Source organism: Lichenostomus cassidix, chromosome 18, assembly GCF_008360975.1.
Source record: "Lichenostomus cassidix isolate B80296 chromosome 18, HeHo_3.0, whole genome shotgun sequence".
Taxonomy (NCBI): Eukaryota; Metazoa; Chordata; class Aves; order Passeriformes; family Meliphagidae; genus Lichenostomus; species Lichenostomus cassidix.
In genome coordinates, this window is record NC_139498.1 from 2,671,509 (window position 1) to 2,696,669 (window position 25,161).

Here is a 25,161-nt window from a genome sequence, read left to right on the forward strand (position 1 = left end):
GTTTTTCAGCGGGATTGAAGCTCTCTCTTGTGGCAAAACCGGTCCATTACAGCCCTGCTAGGGTCATGGAGCTCCAGCATCTGCCGGGGTTCTCTGGCTCAGGGCTGAGATGAATGGATGGATGGATCATCCTCCCGAGAGATTCCGAGAAACCGCAAGCAGCCCGCTCAGACAGCCCTACCCCACATTCCCGGCCGTGTCCGGGTGGCTCTGGGACGCTGGCGGTGCCCAAAATTTCCCCCGCAGCCTCCCTTGGCCGCGCCGGGAGCTGAGGCCCAGCAAACTCACGTCAGGCGCCGCCGCGGCGGTCGCGATCCGGAGCTTTTTGTCCCTCCGGCCGCGCCGTAGGATGTGCGGCCGCGGAGGCGGAAGTGCCGCGCTCACTTCCGTTTTGTGCGTAGCGGCTGCGGGTGAGCGATGGCGGCTGGGGGAGCCGGGGGGGCCTGGGGAATCCGCCGCCATCCGCCGCCATCCGCGGCCTCGCAGCACCGGGCGGCCCCGGGGGAGAGAAGGGGAAGGAGGGGGCGCGGGGGGACCCGATGGCGGGCGGGTGGCTGTGGCGGGGGAGGTGACGGGCCGGGGGCTGAGCTGACACCATCTTTGCTCGTTTGTGCCGCAGGTTGGAGCGACCGAATCCGGGACCATGGTGAGGGGCCGGGGGGCTGCGGGCGATCCCCGGGGGGAGGGTGGAGGTGCCTGGCGTGTCTGGCCCTGGACAGGGTGCAAAATGGGGAGGGGGATTCTCGTGTGGAGGTGAGGGAGGGCTGGCTCTGGGGGTCCCTGGTGTGCCAAGTTCGGGGCATGGTGCAGATTGGGAGGTGGGTGAGCAGGGGGCTCCTGGGGGATTCTGTGGCCACAGCATGAGCTGGAGAATGAGCTTCGGGCTGAGAAGACATCCCCGGAGGTGCTCCAGGCCTGGAAGGTGTTCCTGCCCATGGCAGGGGGTGAAATGGGATGATCTTTAGGGTTCCTCCCAACGCGAACCATTCCATGAGTTTCTGTTTGACTTTCCAGCCTCGCAAAATTGAGGAGATCAAGGATTTCCTGCTGACGGCGCGGCGGAAGGACGCCAAATGTGAGTGAGGGTCTCTGGGCGAGAGAGGGGTGGGATGCTCCAGCACATGTCCCTGTGGGGATTGAGGTGCTCCCTGGCTTGGCAATGCCCAGGGATGCAGGGTGACCTGGCATGGCTTTGTTTCAGTGATCCAGGCCATTCCTGTGGGCAGGGGGACTTGGGGGTCCGGGGTGGGATCCCCCAGGGAATGGTGCTCCCAGTTCTGCATTCCCACTGCTGCTTGCCATGGGATGTGTGGCCAAACCTGAGGTGAAGCTCACTGGAAGCCATTCCCAAACACCACCCTGCTCTGTGGGATGTTGTGTCGGATATTGGGAGTTCTGTCACGACGGGTGATTCATCCCCGAGGAGAGATTTTTGTTGCCACCACAAAATGAGGATAATTGAGACAAAGCACTGCCTTGTCTCACTGTTCAACAACACGGGAAGAGTTTTCACTCTTCTGCTGCTTGTTTGGATCCAGCTGTCACAGGATCCCCCGGGAATGTTTTGGTGTGGGCGAGAAGGGAGAGTTCAGCCCTCACAGAGCTTTATTCCTCCCGTTCCTCACTCCGAGTGGAGCTGTAGGGCTCTGCACAGGGAAGGGAGTGGGTTGGGTTTTCCAGGGATGACCCTGGGATGTCCCTGCTGTCCCCTCCATCCCACAGCTGTGAAGATCAAGAAGAACAAGGACAATGTGAAGTTCAAGGTGCGCTGCAGCCGGTACCTCTACACCCTGGTCATCACCGACAAGGAGAAGGCTGAGAAGCTGAAGCAGTCCCTGCCCCCAGGTATCCTGGGAATCTTGTGTAGGATGGTTGGGATTGAGGGGGGCCGTGAGACCCCCTCCTTGTGGAAGGGTCCCTGGGGATCTCCCGCTGTCCCTGGAACTGGTGTCACCACCAGTGCCTTGCCTGGGTCAGTGCTTGGTGTTCTCAGGGAGCCAGAGGTCTCCAGACAGCCCTTCCATGCCTGAGCCCTGCCAATCCATGTCCTCTCTCTCCTCCCCAGGTCTGGCCGTGAAGGAGCTGAAATGAGCCGGGATGAGCTGGGTACCTGTTGGATTTTCCGTGTTTGTTAAAATAAATAAAAAACTGTTCTCGGTGTCACGTTTAGTGTTTCACAACTTCTTGTTCCTGGCCCTGGAGCCACTCTGGGGGTCCCGGGGCTGGTGTGGGTCAGAGCTCCCAGCAGAGGGGTGCAGGGGCTGGTTCTGGCACGGTGTGGGCATCGGGGGATTCACCAGACCCGGAGCTGCCCTCTGCCTCATGGGTGGCCTTGGGATGACAGCTGGGGATGGGACTTGTAGGACCGGGGCTGGCACAGCCCAGGTTGGCACACAGGGCCACCAGCGTGTCCCTTGGGCGGTGTGCTCTGTACCTCCCGGTCCCTGTAGCGGGGGCAGTGGGCTGTGCGGTGCCCCCATGGCGGGGGGAGGCTGCGCGCTGTCCTTGCGGGGAGCGCTGCGCTGCGAGCGGCTCGGCGATCACGGAGCGCGGCGGCCGGTCCGGGGCGGAGCGAGGGGCGGGCCGGAGGGGCGGTGCCGGTGGGTGGAGTGCAGGGCGTGCCCGGGGCGGGCGGGCAGAGCCCGCGGCGTGGCGGCACCGCCGCCCCCCGCCCGGCAGCGCGGCGACCCCGGCCCGCCATGGGGCCCGCCCGCGCCGATTACCTGGCGCCCTGGTGGGCGGCCTGGCTGCACGGGCTCCCGCACCGCGGCCCGCGCCTGCAGCCCGTGCCCTCCACCTTCCGCCCGCAGGACCCCGACTACCAGCAGGTACCGGCCCGGGACCCCCGCGCCCCCCGGCCCCTCCCCGGGCAGGGTCCCGCTCGCCCCGCCGCCCCCGAGCCTCTCCCCGGCGGCGCCCGGAGCCAGCTCTGATCTCACGGCGCACAAAGCGCCTTTCATCGCCCGGCCCCCCCCGGGCCAGCCGGCACAGGCACCCCCGGCCCCGCCGCTCCCCTCCCGGCTTCACCGCTTCCTTTGGTCCTCCTCAGCCCCTGCCCTTCGCTCCCGGACCCGCCGTGGCCCCCCGGCATCCCGGGGCGCGGCGCGCTGTGCCCCCTAAATGAGGGTGGGGGGACAATGCCGGTGTGCCTGTGCCCCAACATCCCGGCAAAGGGCAGCTGCACCCCCGGCTCGGCGACCGCGGCTTGGCGGCCGTGCGTGGGAATGGGGACAGGGATTGGGATGGGGACAGGGACACTTCCTCTTCCCCACGTGATGGTCCCGTGGGGCGCCGAACGCGGCCGCATCCCGGGCACACGAGCGGGTCACGGGCACGGCTGCTGACTGTCCCCTCTCTCCTTCCCAGTCGCTGCTTTTCCTGGGCTTGGTGGCCGCCGTATGCCTCGGCCTCAACCTCCTCTTCCTGACCGTGTACCTGATCTGCCTGTGCTGCTGCAAGAGGGACCAGGACCCCGAGACCAAGCGGCCCCACTCGTGTTGTGTCACCTGGATGGCCGTCGCCGCCGGGCTCATCTGCTGGTGAGGAGGGGGACAGGGACCCGGTGCTGTCCCCCCCATCACTGAGGGGACTCTGCGTTCCAGCCACGAGTCGCTTTAATTAGATCTGTGCAATTAAATGTGCTCCATCCCTGCCTCCTCCCGTGCAGCTGCTGGGGCAGCCCCAGGGACCAGCTGCGGGCCAGCCCCGTCCCCGTCACGGCTGTGCTGCCTTCCCGGCTAATCCTGGGCGGGAGCAGGGCTGGTCGCTAATCCCAGCCCGGAGCAGATGGCGGGCGGCAGCGTGACCCAGCTGGCAGGTCCCTTGTGCCCGACCTTAATTGCAACCACAACAATTAGACAAGGGGATGCTTCTTCACCCAGCACCGCTCTGGGGGTTTTTCAAGCCCACCTCAGTTTGGGGCAGCCCGTGGCTGGGAGGACCACCCAGCAACCATCCTGAGTGTCCCACGGGATTCCTGGCCGGTGGGGGACAGGATGGGCCACGGGCCCCTTTGGCTGCCTGGCCACGACTCTGGCTCCAGACAAAGGGGCTGCTTTGCTGGGGCGGAGTGAGATGGCTGCCTGTGAGCCTCGCGTGGAGCAGGGAAACAGAGAAATGGGAATCGGCACTAATGAGCTCAGCGTGCTCCCCCCAGCCCCCCCACCATGGCGGGGGGGTCACTCTGCAGCTCCCGGGGGCTTTGAACCCCCCAACAGCCTGTTGGTGGCTGTTTAAGGGTTAGTGGTGGCCATTGGCGAGCACTACGTGCACAGACCCCATATGGGCATGTGCCCAGCCAGGACACAGCCACCCTGCTCAGGGCCAGCTCCGAGCTCCATCCCAGCTCCGTGGGGAGCTCTGCAGCATCTGCAGAGGACTCGCCTGGAGCCCTTTCAGCTCCCAGCTGAAGGTTTAATCGGGAGCCACGGCGCTTCCAGCGGATTCCCCTAATCTGCTTGGCCCAGCCCCTCCGCCCTCAATCTCTCCGGGTTTGGCAGGAGGAGCTTCCGACCTGCCCTGTGTCCACGGAGCAGCTTCGGCTGTCCCCAGGCCCCTGTCACCAGCAGCAGCTGGTTCCCATCATGGTGCTGTCCCTGTCCCACTCTTTGTCTCTGCCCTGCCATTGCTGGGCTGTCCCGAGGTGCTCTAGGGAGTGTCCCCTGCCCAGCCGGTGTCACAGGGTGAGCATGTCCCTCCCCTCTCACTGGGTCCCCTCTCTGCCCACAGCGCGGCCGTTGGCATCGGCTTCTACGGGAACAGCGAGACCAATGATGGGGTTTTCCAGCTGCTCTACGCCCTGGACCACGCCAACCAGACCCTCACTGGCATCGACTCCCTGGTAGGGCCACAGCCCCTCCGTGTCCCCCAGGGCGCATCAATCCCGTGTTCTGGGCTCGGTTGAGGCGCCAAGGAGGGACATCCGGCTGCTCCTGCCGAGCCCCCGGGGTGGCTGTGCTGTGCCGAGCGCGGGAGGCTGACGTCACCCCACAGAATGGGACCTTTGTGGCCTGGCGGGGCAGGGAGGGCTGTGGCGGAGCTGTTCTGAGGGATGGATCCGTCTTGGGCACAGCGGGTTGGGGTGGGATTGCTCTCCTGGAGAAAGAGCATCCCAGGGATGGGGTACATGGCTCTGTCAGGCTGGTGGGGGGCTGACCATTTTGGGGGGGCTGACCATCCCAGGGAGTGACCATCCCGTTGGCCACAGGTTGCCAGCACCACGCTGCAGATGGAGGGAGCGCTGGAGCAGCACCTGGTACGGCTGAACGAGCTCCTGGCCTCGCGGGGGGATTACTTGCAGACCCTCAAGTTCACTCAGCAGCTGGCCAGCAGCATCGTCCTGCAGCTCCAGGGGCTGCCAGCCTGGCGGGGTGTCAGTGCTGACCTCACCGAGCTGTCAGGACAGGTCGCCTATGTCGAGTATTACCGGTGAGCTCGGCATTACCGGCGAGCAGGGCGGTGCTGGGGGCATCCCGGCAGGGCTGGGGAGGTGGCAGTGTGTGACAGAGCCTTCCTCTGCACCCAGGTGGTTGGCTTACCTGCTCTTCTTCATCCTCGTCCTCACCGTCTGCCTGCTGGCCTGCCTGGGGCTGGCCAAGCATTCCCGCTGCCTCCTGGTCATGTGAGTACCCTGGGGATGGCCTTGGGGGGCTCATGGGGACCCCCAGCCACGCTCCCCACTCGTGCTCTCTGCTCTCTCCACAGGATGCTGTGCTGTGGGCTGCTCATGCTCGTCCTCAGCTGGGCCTCCATGGCTGTGGACACGGCGGCTGCGGTGGTGAGTGGGGCAGGAGGGGAGGGAAGGGCTGGCTGGGGCTGTGCCAAGCACTGTGGGCACCCATGATGTCCCACTGTCCCTGCAGGGCACCAGTGACTTCTGCGTGGCCCCAGACAAGTTCATCATGAACCAGACAGATGATGAGATCAGCGCAGGTGAGAGCTGGGGGTGAGCTCAGGCAGGACCCCAAAACCCACCTGGGGTCCAGTGCCCCCCGCTGCCATTGTCCCCTCCACCACTCCCTGTGCCTCGGGATGCTCCTGCTGATGTTCCTGTTCTCCTTGCAGAGGTGGTTCATTATTACCTGTACTGTGACCAGAGCCTGAGCAGCCCCTTCCAGCAGGTACAGGGGGGTCAGGTGTCCACCTTGGTGCTGCCTGGGGCTGGGGGAAGTCCTGGGGGGTCTGTGACTGTCCCCCACTCTCTCCCCCCAGGCTCTCACTGTGTTCCAGCGCTCACTGACCACCATGCAGATCCAGATCCAGGGGCTCATCCAGTATGCACTGCCCCTCTTCCCAACAGCTGAGGTACAGCAGGGGGAACCAGGGGTCTCCGCATCCCCCTCTGCTCCCCAGCACTGCCTGACCCCCCTTTTCCTGCAGAAAGACCTGCTGGGGGTCCAGCAGCTCCTCAACTCCTCAGAGACCAGCCTGCACCAGCTGACAGCCCTGCTGGACTGCCGGGGGCTGCACAAGGTGAGTGGGGGACAACCAGGGACCACCTCTGGGGTCCCCCTGCAGTGCCACCAGCGCTGCCCTGCTTGTGTCCTGCCAGGATTACCTGGATGGCCTCATTGGGATCTGCTACGACGGCGTGGAGGGGCTGCTCTACCTCGGGCTCTTCTCCCTGCTGGCGGCTGCCGCTTTCTCCACCGTCATCTGTGCAGCCCCACGTGCCTGGAAGCAGCTGGCCGGGCGGTGGGTGTGCCCACAGCCCCCTGCCCCCTGTGCCCAAAGACCCCTTCCCTGTGTGCCCACAGCCCCCTGCCCTCTGTGCCCAGAGACCCCTGCCCACAGCCCCCTGCCCTCACCGTGGGCACAGAGCCACCTGCACACCAGGTCTGCACACAGAGACCCCCACCTTTGGGACCCAGGGTGTGAGTGCCAGCACCTTGTGCCCACAGGGACCAGGACTACGATGACATGGACGAGGAGGACCCCTTCAACCCGCAGGCTCGGCGCATCGCCACGCACCGCCCGCCGCGGGGGCAACTGCGCAGCTTCTGCAGCTACAGCAGCAGCCTGGGCAGCCAGAGCAGCCTCCACCCCCCGGCTCAGACCGTGTCCAACGCCCCTGTCTCCGAGTACATGTGAGACCCCCTGAGCCCCTGCTGCAGGGACGGAGCTGTGCTGGGGACAGGGGGTGACAGGGGTCTCGCTGTGCCCCCCAGGAACCAGGCTGTGCTCTTCGGAGGGAACCCCCGCTATGAGAACGTGCCCCTCATCGGCAGAGGGTCTCCTCCTCCCACGGTACGGTGGGCAACAGGGGCCAAGTCCTTCTGACACCCCGGGGGGGTCACCTTGGGGGGTCACTCGGGGTCACTGAGAGCCCCTCGCCGGGGTGGGACAGGGATGGGAGATGCTGGTCCCTCCTGCCTTGCAGAGGGTGTGGTTCCCCCTGCCAGCTCTAACCCAATTCCCAGCCACTCACGGGGAGGGGGCACAGCCACGTGCTGGGGAGTCCAAAATAACCCTCCCTTCCCTGTGTTTCCTCTCCATCCTGGCTCTCAGAGGACGCTCCTGGCAGTCTCTCCCTTCACGTTCCCATTTCCCCTGCTCGTTAATCCCGCCCTGTCTGGTATTGCTGCTTTATTTTTTATTCCTTGTCTTTTTTTTTTTTGTCTTTTTTTTGTCTTTTTTTTTTCCTTTTTTTATTTCTTTTTTTTTTGTGATTTCTTTTAATTTTTTGCATCCATTATTTTGGAGCTAAGTTGCCCATCAAGAGTAAGTTCAGCCACTTCCGCCTCCCTCCATCCCCTTTTCCTGCTTGGCTTCTGGGATGCAGAGAGCTCAGGGAGGGGGGACAAAGGGCCACATTTTATCCCCAGCCATGTTCCAGGAGAATTTTCAGCTCCCACATGTTGGGATGCTGGTCCCCATCTCCATCCCCAGAGCAGTGAAACCCCTCCCAGGCAGCACAGAGCTCCAGGAATGCTGCCATGGCAGGAATACTGTGCTCCCCTCTTCCAGGAATGAATTTTTTCCATCAGGTGGAAGCTTGACCTGGCAGCTGGCGAGAGCCTCTTCCCAGGGGGGTACAGAGTGGGGGGATTAATTGGAGCACTTCTCCCAGGCCTGAATAGTCTAATTTATCCAGGATTCAGATCCCTGAGGAAAGACTTTCCCCGTCCAGAAATAACAAACTCAGAATAATCTTCCTTAATGCCTGGCTGGGGTGATCCTCCCTGCTGTGAAATCCTGGAGCAATGTGATCCTGGGGGGCTGGAAGCTCGGGCTTGCTGGTGTCCCACAGGCAGATTTGGGGTGATTTGGGCAGATTTGGTGCTGCTGGGCTGGAGCAGGGAAGGTGGAGGATGAACCTGGGAAGGGAGACAAAGCAGAGCTGGATGGGCTTGAAAGGTCTTGCCTTGGGGAGGTCTCATCTCCCCTAGTACTCAGGGAGACTGAGAGCAGGGTCTGACCCTCTCCATGCCCACCTGGCAGATTAATTAGGGATTAATTCGCATGGGAACAGTCCCAGGCACCTTGGAGGCAGCGCAGGGGCTGGGTGGTGGGGTTTTTTGGGGTGCTGACCCCTTGTGTCCCCCCAGTACTCCCCGAGCATGAGAGCCACGTACCTGGCGGTCACCGATGAGCACGTCCGGCACCGCGGCGACTTCCCAGCCTAGGAGGAGATCCCGCTGGGGAAACCAAAGACCCTCGGAGAACACGCGGTAGGAGACGCGGCAGGGGCTGGAGGATGAGCCCCCCGGCACCCCCCTCCCCTCGGCAGCCCCCCGGACCCAAACCCTGCTGCCTTACGGGGTCCCGGGAGCACAGAGGGGCTGCTCCGGTGTCTCCTTTCCCTGTGCCACCTCGGGAACGTTCTGGAGCACAAATCCCTGGACATGCTGCCCCCAGGTCCGGGCAGGAGCTCCTGTAGCAATGCAGCACCAACCACTAGTGATCCCAACCCCTTCCCCACGCCCCTTCCCGGCTATTCCTGCTCCCCACGCCCCCCTCGCTGCCCCCTGGCCAGAGTGTTCCCAGGCTGGATGCTTTGGCCATGCTGGTTGTCCTTTACTTTGCCCCTGGGATGTGGGAGGTGACAGAGGTGCTGGCTCTGGAACAGTGCCACCGTCACTGCAGTGGGGTTGGTAGGGGGTTTTGGGGTGGGTTTAAGCTCGTTTTGGCTCCCCAGGGCAGGTGTGGGCTGGGGCAGGCTCCCCTCCTCCTGCAGCCCTGGAGTGGTCACTAATCCCCTAGGAGAGGGACAGGGGCATCCCTGGGGTGGATGAGGTGCCTGGGGAGGCACAGCATAGACCTGCCACCCTGGGGGCTCATCCAGCACTTCCAGGGCTCCAGGCTGAGGAGCTGGGAGACCAGCATGAGCTGAGCTTGGTCCTTTAGGGCTGCTCTTCAGCACAGGGATCCCCAGGAAAGGCTCCTTCCCCCTGAAGCAGAGATGGACCCCCTGCCCCATCCCACCCAGACCCCCAAACTGTGCACACAGGACAGTGTGTGTCACCCCATCCCAAGGCCAGGACATCCCCCTGACTCCTCCCTCCATATCCCCCCTGACTAGCATCCCTCCTCTAGGGGAAAATCCCGAGAGACTTTTTTTTATTTTTTTGGCTTTTAACGTTTCCATGTAACGGTACTGGTAGAAGAGCTGTTGTAACCGCATGTGAACTAACTGAAGGACTCCGAAGGGAGTTGGAGTCCGGCTGGATTTGTATGTGCCCTTTTGGGGAAAAAGATAATAAACACTTGGACTAAATTTATCTCTCCCGGTTGTGGTTTCTTTTGTGGGATTTTTTGGGGTTTTTGTTGGGTTTTTTGTTTGGTTGGTTGTCTGGTTTTGGTTTTGGTGGGGTTTTTTTTGGGAGGGATTTTTTTTGGGTTTTTTGTTTTGTTTTTGGATATTCAGTGTTGGGCGGACCGTTGAGTTGACCTTCCCAAGATGGCGAACGTCACGTGATTTCCCCCGCCGCCATTGTGGGAAGGGCGCTGCTGGACGGTGTCACGTGATAGTCACGCCGGTGTCACGTGGGGATGTCAAACTGTTGCCTGGCAACGGCGACGCGTCCGGGGTTAGGCCTCACCAGGAGCGGGACGGGACCAGGCCCAAGCGGGGTCCCGAGTCCTCCGCGGGGTCCCTTGTCACCCTGTATTCTTCATCACTCCCTCCCTGCATCTCAGCTCCGTTTTGGTGCTCCCTGAGGCTCCTGCTGCCTTTCAGAGCAACCCCTGAAGCCCCCAGGCCCTCTCAAGGTCCCCCCTCCCCAGGGTCCTTGCTCACATTTGGGCTTCGCTGAGGTTCCCATTTCCTTTTGGGACATTCCCAAGACTCCCACTGGCTTCTGGAGCTCCCTGAGGCTCCCAGTCCCTTTTGGGGTCCTCCCTCCCCCTCTATATTTGGGTCTCCCTGAATCTGCCATTCCCTTTTACACCCTTTCATCCCAGAAACCCTCGCTCCTGCTTGGAGCTCCCTGAGATCCCTGCTCCCTTCCAGGACCACTTCTCCATCCCTGAGATCCCCACTCCCTTTCGGGGTCCTATCAGAGGCTCCCACTCTTTAGGAACTCTCCCTTCCTCCCTGAGGCCCCTGTTTCCTTTTAGGGTTCCCCAAAGCCCTCCACCCCTATTGCACCTCCCCATCCCTGAGGTCCTCACTCCTTTTTGAGGCTCCCTTTGTGGACCCTCCATCCCCAAGCCCCGCACTCCTTTCACTCCCTCCCACCATGGACATCAAGCTGGAGTACACGCGGAAGCGCAGCGAGTTCGGGCGGCCCTGCAGCTTCTCGGACTGGGGCCCCGAGGTGACCGTGGACATCCCGCCGGACCCCAGCCTGGCTGATGACTTCATCCCCCAGGACCCCGTGGACATTGGCGTGCAGCAGGCTCCTGTCATGGCCTTGCACGAGGTACGGGGACATGCCAGGATGTCAACCACGTGGAGTGCAGCTGGCCCGAGGGGACGAGGTGTGTCTGGTACCCTCTGGGCTCAGGGCCTCTGACCCCTCCGTGTCCCCCATGCCCAGATGAACACAGACAGGGCAGAGACGTCGATCCAGGGTGTGAACCATGTGGAGGGCGGGTGGCCCAAGGAGGTCGACTACAGGAACTCGGAGCTGACCACACGCTACCGGGAGGAGGTGGAGAGGGAAGAGGTCTACACCAGGAGTGTCCAGCGCCTCGGCTCCGTAAGACCCTGCTCTGATCCCCCCCGAACCCTCTGAGCACCCCAGACACACAGCCATGCTCTCCCTGCAGCTGATGGAGCACTACATCAGGCAGAACAACGCCATCGACATCTACGAGGAATATTTTCCAGAGGAAGAGGGAGATGATGAAGAGGAGCATCCCTATGCCAAAACCATCGTTGTCCTCAGGTGGCACAGATGGGGGGGGGCTCGCCAGAGCCACAGCAGGGTCAAACCACCTTCAAAGGAGGTGGAAAAGCTTTAGGAGCTAAATTCCAGTGGGTTTGAGATGGTCCTGGTGCAGTTTGTGGGTGGAGAGACCTGCTGAACCCTCCCTGCTCTATCACTCCATCCCTGCCCCTCACCCTGCCCAGGTGATTTGGGGATGGAAAACAGGGTCAGACTCAGCTCTGAGCATCTCCTGACAGTGCTTTTGGATTTTCCTTCTTATTTTTTGGTGCCTCAAAGGTTAATTTCCACATCAGAGGTATTTAGGAGTCAGATCCAGTAAGATAATAGGATTTTTAGAAAGGTATGACTGGAAAGACGATGAAATCATCAACTCTTCTCCCCCAGCCCGACCCCCGGTAGAATCATTTCCTGCACTCAAGGCTCAAGGGCTGCAGATTGGTTTCATTGTGATTCCCACAATTCCCTTTGGGAGACATTCATCCCATGGATTTGCAAACTGACCTCTCTTGGCTGATCTGTCACCCCAAAGGGACCCCAACACCACCAAGAGGATGGCCACGCGCCTCTCCTGGCACCCCGATGGCAACAGGGCAGTGGCCGTGGCTTATTGCAGCCTGGACTTCCAGGACAGCAGGAAAGACATGAGCTTTGATTCCTACATCTGGGATCTCGGTAAGGGGAAGGGCAAACCCACCAGTCGATACTGGAAGCACTTTGTGTCTCAGAGAGCAGGATGAGGCCTTGCAGCACCTTGGGGAGGGTCAGTGGGGGGAGAATCCTGCTTTGCCCACACAGCAGTGCAGAAACAGGGAGGAATGGGAGCTGGAAGGTGGGAAATAACCACTAAAATCCCACTACATGGCTCCAGAGCCATGACAGGCAGCAGAGGCTGGAGCCTCGGACGAGGTTCTTGTCTTGGTGTGGTTCAATTGGGTCAAAAATGGAAGAAAGAGGCAGCAGGAGCCCAGGGTGAGACTTGCCCTGATCTATCCAAGCCTCACTCACACCTGATGTACTTTGGAGTGAAAAGAACAAAGAAGAGGGGTGGGAATGCAGATTTGTGTGCTGGGGGTCTGTCCCCAGGCCAGCTCCCAGTGACATGTGCACCTCATCCCACACAGCTGTGGCAGGGAACTGGGTAGGGGGCAAAGGGGTGGGCAGAGGGCTGCTTTTGGAGGGCTGCCTTCACCCTTTGCTCTTCTCTCATCCCTCCTTGGCAGAAAGCCCCTACAACCCAGAGCTCACCCTCAAGCCCTCGTCCCCTATGGTGACCCTGGAATACAATTCCAAGGACTGGCATCACGTGCTGGGAGGCTGCTACAATGGGCAGATAGGTGAGGGGGGTTTAATTCTGCACCAGCCAGGCTCCAGCACTGCTGCACTCCTGGGATGTCATGGCATCAGTGCTGCCACTGGGATTTGCCTGGGGACAGGTGTGTGCTCACACACAGGTGGGTGCTGAGCAGGTACCCAGGGAGGGGAAGACATTGTGCCAGGGAGCCCTTTGCAGCACTTGGATGGGTGGATGGATGGATGGATGGATGGATGGATGGATGGATGGATCTGGGGGCTGAGCAGGGTGGATGCTGTGCTCCCACCTCCCAGATGATCTCTGGGAAGCACCACGTGAGGTTTGCTCCCTGTTCCAACTTGGACAGTGGGGGGAAATGTGACAAGGTAAGGAGCTGGGCGAGAGCTTTTCTTTTCCTTCCCAGTGTTGTGGGACACCAGGAAAGGGGGGCTGCCCGTGGAGATTACCCCCGTGGATTTCAGCCACAGGGAGCCTGTGTACGGAGCATGCTGGCTGCTCTCCCGAACAGGCACCGAGTGCTTGACAGGCTCCACTGATGGGAAGGTGAGGAGCCAGGGCAGGGGAGGGACCAGGGGCTCCTGAGGGGACTTTAAAGAGCTTCCTGTGCCCACTCTGCCCATCAGCAGCACAAGATCCAAGTGCCCCAGGCTGGCATGGGGCAGCTGCTGGGCTCCAGGACTGCCAGCACCTTCAGCTGTGCTGGGAGCAGCCCCCACAGGCCCTGCCACGCCTTGTCCCCTGCAGGTCCTGTGGTGGGACATCCGCAAGATGTCAGAGCCCAGCGACAGGCTGATCTTGGACATCACCCGGCAAGAGCAGCAGAAGGATGCTCTGGGTGCCATCTCCCTGGACTTTTCACCCTCCTTGGTGAGTGTTCCTGTGCCCACCACCCACAGCCAGCCCTGGGCAGGAGGGGGAGCCCAGCTGGGCGCAGGGCAGTGCCTGGCCACTCCCATGGACGCAGCCCAGGGCCAGGTGCCTTCAGAAGAATTGGGGGCTGATGTGCTCCAAAAACACAGGGTCCTGCTGGCATTTCAGTCCCTAAACCCCCAAATGGCAGTGGGTCCCAGGACTCTGGCTGCAGCAGGACCCTCCAGCTGCCCCCATACCATGGGGGCTCCACTCTGCTGACAGCTGCACCCTCCTGCTCCCACCCCCAGCCCGGCAAGTTCCTGGTGGGCACAGAGCAGGGCATCATCGTCTCCTGCAACCGCGACGCCAAGACACCGGCTGACAAAATTGCCAACATCTTCAGGGGCCACATCGGGGCTGTCTACACTGTGATGAGGAACCCCTTCTTCCCCAAAGTCTTCCTGTCAGTCGGTGACTGGACTGCTCGGATCTGGACGGAGGAGCTCCTGGATTCATCACCAATTATGGAGACCAAGTAGGTGTCAGGGGGTGTTTACTCGACCAGAAATCATCCTCAGGGGTTGTTCAGGTGGCAGTGGGGTCTGGTCAGCTCTGAGTGCTGGCACAGGCCAGTGACTGAGGCAGGGCAGTGCCAGTGTGGCTGAGGGGTGGCTCTGCTGGCAGGTACCACATTCCCTACGTGCTGGATGGGTGCTGGAGCCCCGTGAAGCCAGCTGTGTTCTTCACCACCAAGTCAGATGGGACCCTGGACGTCTGGGACTTCCTCTTCCACCAGAAGAACCCTTCCCTCAGCCTCAAGGTGGGTCCCCAGCACCTCTGGGATCCTCACATCACCCCAGGGCCGAGTGTCACCACCCACCTATGCCCTGTCCCCAGGTGTCCAATGACCCCCTGCTCAGCCTGCGCTCGCAGGACAATGGGCGCATCATTGGCTGTGGCACCAGGCTGGGCACAGTCTCCCTCCTGGAGATCTCCCCAGGGCTCAGCACCATGAAGAGGAACGAGAAGACCGTGACCTCCACAGTATGTACCATTTCCCAGCTGAGCCCTGCACTCTGCCTGCCGCCCTATGGTGTCCCCAAGCACAGCACAGGGTCCCCTGCACCCCCCACATCCCACCGCAGATGTTCGAGCGGGAGACGAGGCGGGAGAAGGTCCTGCAGGACAAACATCGGGAGCGGCTGCTGCGGGAGGAGCAGCGGGCACGGGCTAAGCAAGAGGAGCAGGAGAACGCTCAGGAGATGTTCGAGCAGACCCGCACAGATTTCCTCGCCGCCATCAAGGCGGAGCAGCGGAGGAGGGGCCAGGATGGCGGGGAAGAGGTAGTGGGGACAGGACAGTCTGGCCACCACAGCAGGGACCCCACCAAGGGCAGGGGTTTCACCCTGAAACTTCTGTCTTTCAGGATGAATAGGGCTTGGCGGCTGCAGAGTAGGAAAACCGGGAGGAAGAGGAGGAGGATGCCAAGGTCAGTGTGCTCCAGCTGCACCTTCCTTTCCCCTCCGTGCCAGAGCTGGTGCAGGGACAAGGCAATTGTCCCTGAGCTGGGCAGCTTTCCTGAGCTCTCTGCCCTCGTGGACTCTCTGCCCTCATGGGGTGGCAAGTGGGGTGCCTCTGCAGACCCCAGACCCCACAGCTGCTCCCTGGCCTTTGCATCCTGCTTTTCTTTGATGTGAATAAACCAATGCTTTCCACGTCATACTTCCTCTTTTGTCACAGCAGGGTCGAGCAGAGGGTGGGAAAGTCACGTCCTCCTGCTCCTCATGCCCCTTCCTTGAGTCAGGACACTCAAAACCGGTGGCTGAGCACAGCCAAGAATTCACAGCAGCATAGGGTGTCCTTCAGTGTCCTCAGCCCATGGAGCAGGGCACAGCACGGTGGCTGGTGGCAGCAGGGGGGTCCTAGTCCCCTCCAGGCCCCCTCCCAGCTGGAGAGCCCGGTGTCCCCACAGGAGCACCCCCCGAGCCGGGGTTATCAGTGCTGGGTAAACACAGTCCTGCTGGTAGCACCCACCAGCTGCCATTAATTAATCATTAACAAGCTGCCAGCAGCACTGTCACAGCGATGGGGACATCACACAGGTGGCTCCCTGTGGGCTGAGGGGGAGCCCTCCAGGAGGACACTTCCCCAGGCCATCTGTGCCTCTCCTGATTACCTGTGCAGCACCCCGTGCCAGCTCTGCCAGGGCCAGCTCTTTCTATGCCAAACCCATCCCAAGGAGGGACCCACATCCCCACAGGGAAATGCATCCATGCCTGGATGGGTGTTTTCCTTCTCAGGGGTTCCATTAAAAGGGGCTGAGCTGGGGAGTGGCGTCACCCCAAAGATGCCTCACACGTCCCACACTCATTTTCTGCTTTATTAGGAAGGGGGTGGGGGTGCCTGGACAGGGACGTGGCAGCTGCCACTGCCAGTGGGGACAGTGCCCCCCACCCTCCTCTACTGAGGGTGGCACATGGGCCCCTCACCCCGAACCTGGGCAGCTCCATTTGCCCCCGAGCTGGACCCAGCTGCCCACACCGAGGGACCCCAGTGCTGCCTCACAGGAAGGATGGGCTGTCCCTGTCCCCATCCCTGCACCTGGTGGGGTCTGTGATGTGCCTGTGGGCTGCAAATTTCACCTCCTGCACCCTCCACACGGGTCTGGGGCACTCTCAGCATCCTCCATCCCCAGGGACAGCGATGGGGACAGGACATTGCAGGGGAACACTCAGGGAGGGGTGGGCAGTGCAGAACACAGTCCTGGAGCCCCCCAGGATGGGGACCCCCATCTACCTACAGGACCAAGCGTTCCCCCCACACAGCTGGGGCTGGCATGGCCGGAGCTGGCTATGCCTCGTTACTTCTTCGTCTTGATGAGGGAGTGGTAGACAGGCTTGATGATGATGTGGAGGTGCAGGGAGTTGTCGATGAGGTACTCGGAGGTGCGTTTCTGCAGGTCGGCGTGCGCCAGGAAATCGGCCGCCTCGTCCGAGCTCTGGTGGAAGCTGTAGGCGTGCTTGACCAGCACGCGGCCCTGCTGCCTCACTCCCACCAGCACCGTCTTCTGGAAGCTGACGCCGGCGAAGTCAGGGCTGCTCATGGCCGGGGTGATGACGAGGCGCGGGCGCCCGTCCTCGATGCGCACGGGCTGGATGGCACCCGCCACCGAGTCCGAGTACACGGGGCGCAGGCTGACGGGCAGCCAGCGCGGCGAGAACAGCACGTTCCAGGTCACCCTCTTGCCGGCGTCGTGGCTGCTGGGCCCCAGCTGGGTCTGGAAGCTGGTGCTGCGGTCATCCCGCGCCGGGTTGGTGATGACCCACTGGGAGCCCCAGCTGGGCGCGAGGTAGTTGCGGGGCAGGAACATGCTGCAGTTGACGTCGAAGTACTTGGCGAAGTGGAGCGGGGAGGCGGCGTGGAACTGGAAAGCCTGGAAGAGCAGGTCCTGCACCGCGCCGCGGTGCCGCGCCAGCACCGCCGACTGCGCCTGCAGCCGGAACAGCTGGTTGGGAGCGATCATGGGGTAGCGGATGGCACGCAGCACCCTCTCGGCCACAGCCACCTCGGGCTGCCGGCGGCTCAGCCAGCTCTCCACGGCGGTGTAGAGCTCCAGCTCACTGTGCAGCACCAGGTCAGAGCGCTCCAGCAGCAGCAGCAGCAGCTCCACGCTCACTGAGCCCCACTCGGCGCTGCCCAGCACCGCTGACAGGTTCCAGGCCAGGAACTGGAGGCAGCTCTCCTGCAGAGCCACATCCCCGACGCGCACGGCGTAGTGGTACCAGCCCACCACGTGGCCCTGGCTCGACTCGCTGGCCAGGTGGGTCCTCATGTACTCGGCCACGCCACGCTGCAGTCCCCAGACCCGGTACTTGCTGGCCAGCTGGTGCATGGGGATGGCCTGGTGCAGCAGGATGGAGACCCCCCCGCAGTACAGGTACCTGGGGCAGAGCAGGGGGTGGTAACAATGGAGATGCCCATCCCTGGCAGCTCAGTTCCCAGGGGAGCAACCTCTGCTCTACAAGTATTCCCATCCCATGGGGTCCCCAGGGTTCTCAGGGCAGCATCTCCCTTCCAGGCTGCATCCTGTGGGATCCCCAGGGAAGTATCCCCTCTTCTTGGATACTTCCCTCTGGGTGTTCCCATCATGTGGGGTCCTCACAGTTCCCAGGGGAGTATCCTCCCTCCAGGGCTGCATCCCTCCCAAAATGCACATCCCACGAGGTCCCCGTGGTTCCCAAGGGAAACTCCCCCTTCCTTGGCTGCATCCCTCTGGGCATCCCCATCCTGTGGGGTTCCCTATGGTCCCCAGGAGAGCTGCATCCTCCTGACATCCCCATCCCACAGGGTCCCCACGCACCTGATGAACTTCTCGAAGAGCGCGGCAGTCTCGGGCGGCTCATGCAGGGTCACGACGCTCTGGTTGCGCAGGAGGCTCTCGAAGACCTCGCTCTGGAGGCTGAGCAGCAGCTGGTGTGTGTGGAACACCTTGGCCTCATCGGAGGCAGCCGAGCGGACCCGCAGCACCGAGTCGCTGCCATTGCCGTTCTGCAGCAGCTCCTGCAGCCGCTGCAGCAGCGTCAGCGAGTGGTTGATGGTGGCCGCCGTGGCGTCCCCACTAAAGTCGGCTTTTTGGGCTGTGAGGAGATGGGACCGTTCCAGTGCTGCACCCCAGCCCCAGGCACTGAGGTGGGGTGGGGTTACTGGGGGGCTGTGCACCTCCTCCCTCTGCTCCCCCAGTGCCAAAGGGCTGCTGGTGCCAAATGGGTGTGGGGGGACAAAGGACATGGGGAGATTTGTGTCTCTGAGAGCCAAAAAACTGCCTTTCTGCAGCAGAAGGACTGAGACCACCATGTCCCTGGTTGGGGTGTGATGGGAAATGGCTGGGTGCCGGCAGCACTGGCTCTCAGCCCGGTCTGCCTGTCCTGAGCCTGTCCCCACTGAGGGCAGAGCGAGCCCCGGGCATTGCCCTGATCTCCCACCTCCCGGCTGGATACACGAGGGGACAGAGGGCCCGTGGGTGTGGGGAGCCACACACACTCTGCCCCGCACCCAAGGATGCAGAGCCTGGAGACGCTGGCCGCCCTGGTGTCACGGCAGGTCTGTGCTGGGATCCCAACAGGGACTGGAGAGGGACCCGGGAATGTGGGACAGGGGTGTCCACGCTCCTGTGGGCACAGGGATCCTTCCTTCCTCTCCTCTTCTCCCTCCTGGCACCATTCCCACCCGCTTCTCAGAGCATCCTTCCCCCAGGAGGAATTTGGCCCCGTCTGTCTCAAATCCATCTTGCCTCTCAAATCCCGTCTTGCTGACGGATTACCCTTCAGCTTAAGACCGGCTGAGCGGGGACGGGGAAGGGGAGCAGACGCCCTGTACCCCGCGGTGCTGGACTTCTCTGCCCACCGCACCGAACCCTTCCCCAGCCACCAGCGAGCACAACCCAGCTCCGAGAGTGCGGCACATCATCCAGGAGCCACTTCCATCCCTCCCCGGCACAGCGACGGCAGCCAGAGAGACGCGCTCAGCTCTGCATCAGCCGCCGAGCCGCACCCCGGCACCCGGCGAGGGCAGCGGCACCCACGGCTCGGGGACCCTCCGCGCCTCCCCCCGTCACGGCCACCCTTACCGGCTTGCACGGTGAGGAGGAGGAGGAGGAAGGCGGCGGCACAGCCCCAGCGGCGGGTGGCCACGGGCCGGGTGCCCGTCAGCCTGGCCATGGCGTCGCAGGCGCATCTGCCGGGTGCGGCACACGCTGCGCGCCCGGGGCTTATGTAGGCCACGCGCCCTCCCGGCCCGCTCGCCCGCGCCGCCGCATCGATTGGTGGAAACTGGGACCGGCCGTTGCCAAGGGAACCGCTCCCAGCCTCCCTGCATCCCACCCTGACCCCCAGCCCCGCACCCCGGGGTGCTGTGGCAGGGCATCCCGCTGGGCTGTGGCGAGGGGACGTCGCCGTGTGGCACCCGCTGCTGGCACCGCCACGCTGGAGCCTCACGCGTGGCCGCGGCCCTTTGTGCCGGGGTCTTTGCATTCAGGGCACAGCTCGGTGGCCTCCCGCTCCCCCCGGCTCATGGGTATTCATGCCGGCAGCAGCCCATCACCATGGCATCCGCGCTGCCGGCAGGAACTGCCTGCCCTTTTCCCAGCCTTTGCAGCCAAGAGGCCGCCCGTGCACCCTGGGCAACTTCCCTGGCCCCCCGCCCGCCCTTGGGGGGCTTCACCGTGGGCCTGGGGTCCCCCCAAAGTCCCAGTGCCACAGGCGCAGGCTGGGGGTGAGGGTGGGTGAGCAGGGGAGGAACAGCCGTGTGTCAGCCAAGTGGTGTCAACCCCACTTTGGCTGTGGCCCTGGTGGCAGCGTGAGGAGCCTGCCCGCGGTACCGAGAGGTGACACTGCGGGGTGACTGTGTCCTTTGTCGCACCCCAGGACCCAAGGGGACACCATGACGTGGCCTTGAGATGGGGAACGTGGTGGTCAGGGGAGTCCGTGCTGGACCAGGGGCTTCAGCTGGGGGGAGGACGCTGCTCAGGCCATCTGTCCCTTGGCATCAGCTTGCCCAGCCCTGGCACGGTGCCGCCGGCGCTGCCGCATGGCCGAGGGTCCTGTGGTGCTGGCGGGGCCTTCTGAGGACAGGTTTGGGCTCACATGAGTCACGGGGCTGAGGCGCCCCGTCCCATGTACAGCAGAGTCTGAACACGGGCTTAGACATGGTGTCCAGATGTTGAGCAGGGGCAGATGTTGCTGCAGCTGCCGAGGGGGTGGGATCACCATCTGTCCCTACCCCATGGGCGGGGGGGAGAAGGACAAGCCGCCAACCACCCCATGCCACACTCCTGGGGCTCCCTGGCCCTTGTAGGGTCGGGCAGGCGGGTGATGCTCAAGCCCTGTGCCCCCACAGGGCAGGGGACCCCAAAATCAGGGTGCCAGCAGGGCGCGGGTGTCCCCGCACCGCGGGGCCTGGGGGACGGGGCCCCCGCCACGGCACAGCCGGTGCACGGCTCACCGCGTCCTCCGACGCCTCATTTCACAACCCGCCCGATAAACAACAGCTTGTGGGAACGTGTGCCCGGCGCGCCGCCGGCTCCGTGCCAGCCCGGGGGGCACCCACAGCCAGGGACCCCCGCGGGGGCATCAGCTGCTCACGGGGGTGAGGTGGCTATGCGGGGACACGGGGGACAGCTGGAGGTCACCAGGGGACAGGGTGACATCCCCCAGCCCGCGGTGAGGTGAGGGAGCAGCTGTTCTGGTCCGGAGATTGCGGCTGCGGCGGTGCAGGGCTGGCTCACCATAGCGACCTGTGCCAGGCAGCAATGCCAGGGCATCGCCCCGCGGGCTGGGGGGCACCGGAGAGACAGAGGTGGACGCAGGGATCCAGGGGATGATGTCAGGGGACATCAGCCTGTCCACTCCTCCCTGTGCTGCTGGAGAAACTGAGGCACGGGCACGGTGTCCTGGCAGTGGGCACTCCGGAGCAGCCAGGGCAGAGCCCAGCAGGAACACGCAGGCAGCACACACGGATTCACACTCGTGTGCACAGTCACACGTCACACCCCGTCCACACCCGCTCCTCTGTCTCCCCAGAGGTGGCCGCGGACCCAGCTGCCCTCTTGCCCCCGTACCAGCATCCCTATTGCCCTGCGGTGGGGACGAGCTCTGTCGCGGTCACTCGGAGCTTCCCAGGTGACCCCTTCCCTGGCCCCCGCGGGAGCCGCCGGGCCCGGTGACGTCCCTGCGCCCAGCCAGCCCAGCCCGCGGCTCTGCCCGTGGCTCTGCCCACGGCGCCCTCCCTCCGCCCCGTGTCCCGCGCCCCGGGAGGCTGTGCCATGCTGCGGGTGCCGGTGGGGACAGGGACACCGACAGGGACACCGGCAGGGACACGGGCACCAAGAGGGACACGGGCACCGGCAAGCACAGGGACACCAGTGGGGACACAGACACCGGAGAGGACACGGACACCATCGGCAACACGGACAGCGACAGGGACAAGGACACCGGTGTGTCCGTGGGAAACACCAGGACCCGGGAAGGTGGCACGGCACGCCCGGCGGGTGGCACTGGAGCCACCCAGGTGAGAGCCCCTGTCCCGCAGGGTTTGGGGAGCGGGACCCCGGGCAGGGAGGGGGGGGAAAGGGGAGCCCAGAGAGAACGGCCCGCCACAACAGCGCAAAAGCGATCCGGGCTGGGAAAGGGTTAAGGCGATCCTGCCGTGGCTTCAGCCGATCGATGCCCCAGTTCCGCGGGGGACGTGGGACCTCCTGCTGATGAACCGGAGCTAATTTGCAGTTAATTGGCACCCCTCCGCTCTCCCATCCTCCCCCCCGCATTTCCCTCGGGCTCCGGTCAGGATTTGTACTTGGGTCCGGCCGGAAGTTCCAGGGTCGGGGAGGTGGGACCCCCGCGATCCCACACACACACCTCGGGCACTGCTGGGCCAGCAAATCCATCACCGGGAATCTCGGAACGGGAGAGAGAAGTGACCGGTCCGCCCCCCGGCCCCGGAGCCATCGGATGTCTGTAGTGTCTGGGACAAGGGGAATTTGGGGTGCCCCCGAGCCACGGTCAGACTGGGAGCGGAGTGCTGCCCCGTACCCCCTCCCTGAGCTCAGGACTCCCCTTTGCACCCCGTTCCCCTCCATCCCACAACAAACCCCGCAAAGAGCACCCCGCACCCTCCAGGACCCCCCGGCACCCCCATCCTCCCGTACCCTCCCCGGCACCGGGGCGCGGGGGTTGCCGGTCCCCCGGGGATGCAAATTTGGGGGGGATTCTGACCAATCAAAACGCAGCGCTCAGCTCTGGCCGCGCCCGGCGAACACCGCCCGGATTGGGTGGGGCCTGGCTGCCCTGAGCCAATAGGAGCGCAGAGCTGGGCAGGGGGTGGAGCCGCCGTGGTTTATGAATGGGCGAGGGCAGCGTGGGCACGATCCGGGCGTGGGGAGAGGGCAGAGGGGTCGGGCAGGGATCGGGCGGAGATAGGGATGCGGATGCGGATCAGGATGCGGATGCGGGCAGGGCCGTGGGCAGGGCAGCTGCCAGGCTTCTCCAGCCCCGCTGCCTCAGCCTGATAAGCTGGAAAATGACTCCAGTTAGCAGCCTGGAGATGGCCACCCCACCTTTGGCACCACCGGGACCCCCCATTGGCACCTCTGGGTCCTCTCTGCCACCACTGGGACCCGGCGGGTGGCACCCAGCCCGGGCTGGGGGCCAGGGCCTCCCTCTGCTGGCAGCTGCCCGAGAACATGGTGTTTTAATGTGGTTTTCTACAAAAACGGGGCTGAGGGATAAAGAGGGAGCAGCTCCGGCAGTGGGGGCTCTGCTGGGACATGGCACAAGGAGCTTGGAGAGCATTGGCTCCCATGGGTGCAGCAGCCCCGGGTCTGCCTGCAATGGCACTTTTTGGAGCTGCCACTGTCAATGGATGCTACAGGACAAGGGACCTAGGATCCAGCCCAAGTGGGGACACCCAGGTGACGGTCCCTGTCCCCAAGCCCCCAGTGGCACGTCAGCTGACCTCCCACCCAGGTGCTATCAAGACCTTCATCCTCCTGATGCTCCCTGTCTCCCCTCACAGCCGATCTGTGGTGGAATATGACAGTCCCAGTGCCCAACAGCACAGCAGAGTCGTGGGCACAGCCAGAGCTGGAACCAGGGCCAGAGCTGGAGCGGTCACCCTGCCTGGTCGGCATCATCCCCATCGTGTATTACAGTGTCCTGCTGGGTCTGGGGCTGCCAGGTGAGAGGGCTCGGGGGGCTGTTGAAGGAAAGTTCTCGGGATTGAGGGACCCAACCTGCTCCCCCTGAGCCTTGGATCTGGCCCCAGTGCCTGGCTGTGCTGTCCAGCCCCAGGGCAGGTGCCACCGCCACGGGGACAGATGGCACTTGTGTTGCTTGGGCTGACACACGGAAGAGATTAATCAGCCCAGCAAATCCCCACAGCATCAGGATATTTATAGCTCCCCCCCAGCTGAAGCCTGGGCACCCCCAGGGTCCTGGGTACTGTAGCAGGGGCTGTGAGCCCCTGGCTATCACCTCCACCCTTCGCTCCCCTCCCTCCAGTGAACATCCTGACCGCCGTGGCCCTGTCCCGCCTGGCCACCAGGACCAAGAAGTCATCATACTGGTACCTGCTGGCCCTGACCACCTCCGACATCCTCACCCAGGTCTTCATCATCTTCGTGGGCTTCATCCTGCAGACGGCCATCCTGGCACGGGCGGTGCCCAGCGCCTTCATCCACACCGTCAATGTGCTGGAGTTCACGGCCAACCACGCCTCCACCTGGGTCACCGTCCTGCTGACTGTGGACCGCTACGTGGCCCTGTGCCACCCGCTGCGCTACCGCACCGTGTCCTACCCGCGGCGCACCCGCAAGATCATCGCTGCCGTCTTCGCCGCGGCACTGGCCACCGGCATCCCTTTCTACTGGTGGCTGGACATGTGGCGTGACGCCGACCCCCCCACAGCGCTGGACACGGTGCTCAAGTGGCTGCACTGCATCACCATCTACTTCCTGCCCTGCAGCATCTTCCTGGCCACCAACTCCATCATCATCCGCAAGCTGAAGAGGCGGAGGCGTGCTGGTGGTGGCAAGACCACGGCCCTTCTGCTGGCCGTCACCACCGTCTTCATCGTGCTCTGGGCTCCCCGGACCGTGGTCATGATGTGCCACCTCTATGTGGCCTCAGTCAGGAGGGACTGGCGCGTGCACCTGGCCTTGGACATCGCCAACATGGTGGCCATGCTCAACACCTCCCTCAACTTCTTCCTCTACTGCTTTGTCAGCCAGACCTTCCGCCGCACGGTGGGCGAGGTGCTGCGGGGACACCCCCAGCATGGCCCCCACCGTGGCAGTGGCCACTTCCCACCCCCGGCTCTGAAACCACTGAAGCTGCTGGGCAGTACTGCGCTCTGAGATGAGGCAGTGCCCAGACGGTGGTCCTGGTGCCCACCCAGCTCTACACATCCCACTGGGACCCAGGGAGACCCTGCCGTGGGGACACCCACCCTCCGCAGAGCCAGAGTTAATGCTGCTGGTGGTGGCAGAAGGAGGTGGTTGTGCCCGGATGCTCGTTTGGGGACATCGTGGTGCCGCCCTGGCAAGAGCACTCCAGGATTGGCAGCTCAGCCCTGCCCGTGCTCAGCCCCTCATGCAACATTGGAACTCTTCCAGGGAACTCCTCCATGGAATTCCTCCAGGACACGCCCAAGCTTGTGGCACTGAAGGTCCTGGGGAGCCCAGGGGCTGCCCATGGTGAGGGGTGGTGGGCACGAGTGAGCTCCTGCGAGCTCTGACAAGGATGTGGTGCCCACTGGGTGCCACTCCATAAACTACCGTGCTGAGACCAAAACTCTGCCTGGGTCTGGCTCCCTGGGGGTAATGGGGGCACTCTGCACCAGCGTCTCTGGCACGGGGACCCTCTGCCCTGCCCACCCCCGTGCCCCTGCCCTGCTGCCCGGGGAGTGCTGAGGTGTCTGGTGTCCCCAGCAGCGGGGTCTGGACACTTAGTAAGATCCCAGCTCCTGCCCCCCACCCATTAATCCCCCTGGCAGCAGCCAGGCTGCAGCCCCCACCCCCAGCACAAGGCTGCAGCATCTTCCACCCGTTGCAGGGGTGGGGGTCACGATGCCCCCCAACAGCGGGTGCACACAGAGCTGCCCACCCAGTTACAC

The 25,161-nt window shown here is 63.4% G+C and overlaps 5 protein-coding genes across 5 annotated transcripts; 4 read left to right on the top strand and 1 right to left on the bottom strand.

The window, feature by feature from the left end:
- The first annotated feature begins 305 nt into the window (after positions 1-305).
- Positions 306-2,163, top strand: RPL38 (ribosomal protein L38). The gene is made up of 5 exons (XM_085077416.1): positions 306-410; positions 620-646; positions 1,015-1,075; positions 1,723-1,845; positions 2,066-2,163. The coding sequence occupies exons 2-5, from the start codon at positions 644-646 to the stop codon at positions 2,089-2,091; spliced, it is 213 nt and encodes a 70-aa protein (XP_084933542.1). The 5' UTR covers positions 306-410; positions 620-643; the 3' UTR covers positions 2,092-2,163.
- Positions 2,164-2,617: 454 nt separating this feature from the next.
- TTYH2 (tweety family member 2) lies at positions 2,618-9,715 on the top strand. The gene is made up of 14 exons (XM_085077409.1): positions 2,618-2,828; positions 3,367-3,539; positions 4,729-4,840; positions 5,207-5,427; positions 5,525-5,620; positions 5,704-5,776; positions 5,862-5,931; positions 6,064-6,119; positions 6,211-6,303; positions 6,379-6,471; positions 6,551-6,693; positions 6,900-7,085; positions 7,167-7,245; positions 8,547-9,715. The coding sequence occupies exons 1-14, from the start codon at positions 2,700-2,702 to the stop codon at positions 8,622-8,624; spliced, it is 1,602 nt and encodes a 533-aa protein (XP_084933535.1). The 5' UTR covers positions 2,618-2,699; the 3' UTR covers positions 8,625-9,715.
- A 289-nt stretch (positions 9,716-10,004) lies between these two features.
- Positions 10,005-15,215, top strand: DNAI2 (dynein axonemal intermediate chain 2). Its single transcript, XM_085077405.1, has 12 exons — positions 10,005-10,862; positions 10,980-11,141; positions 11,212-11,330; positions 11,863-12,005; positions 12,554-12,667; positions 13,049-13,188; positions 13,390-13,512; positions 13,806-14,032; positions 14,182-14,317; positions 14,395-14,541; positions 14,643-14,840; positions 14,924-15,215. The coding sequence occupies exons 1-12, from the start codon at positions 10,680-10,682 to the stop codon at positions 14,930-14,932; spliced, it is 1,701 nt and encodes a 566-aa protein (XP_084933531.1). The 5' UTR covers positions 10,005-10,679; the 3' UTR covers positions 14,933-15,215.
- Positions 15,216-15,856: 641 nt separating this feature from the next.
- On the bottom strand, positions 15,857-19,649 carry BTBD17 (BTB domain containing 17). Its single transcript, XM_085077403.1, has 3 exons — positions 19,124-19,649; positions 17,858-18,134; positions 15,857-17,438 (listed from the first exon to the last, which is right to left on the bottom strand). Exons 1-3 carry the CDS (start codon positions 19,524-19,526, stop codon positions 16,358-16,360), a joined length of 1,761 nt encoding a protein of 586 aa, XP_084933529.1. The 5' UTR covers positions 19,527-19,649; the 3' UTR covers positions 15,857-16,357.
- A 1,223-nt stretch (positions 19,650-20,872) lies between these two features.
- On the top strand, positions 20,873-24,914 carry GPR142 (G protein-coupled receptor 142). The gene is made up of 3 exons (XM_085077410.1): positions 20,873-21,561; positions 23,065-23,226; positions 23,550-24,914. The coding sequence occupies exons 2-3, from the start codon at positions 23,082-23,084 to the stop codon at positions 24,401-24,403; spliced, it is 999 nt and encodes a 332-aa protein (XP_084933536.1). The 5' UTR covers positions 20,873-21,561; positions 23,065-23,081; the 3' UTR covers positions 24,404-24,914.
- Positions 24,915-25,161: the final 247 nt, after the last annotated feature.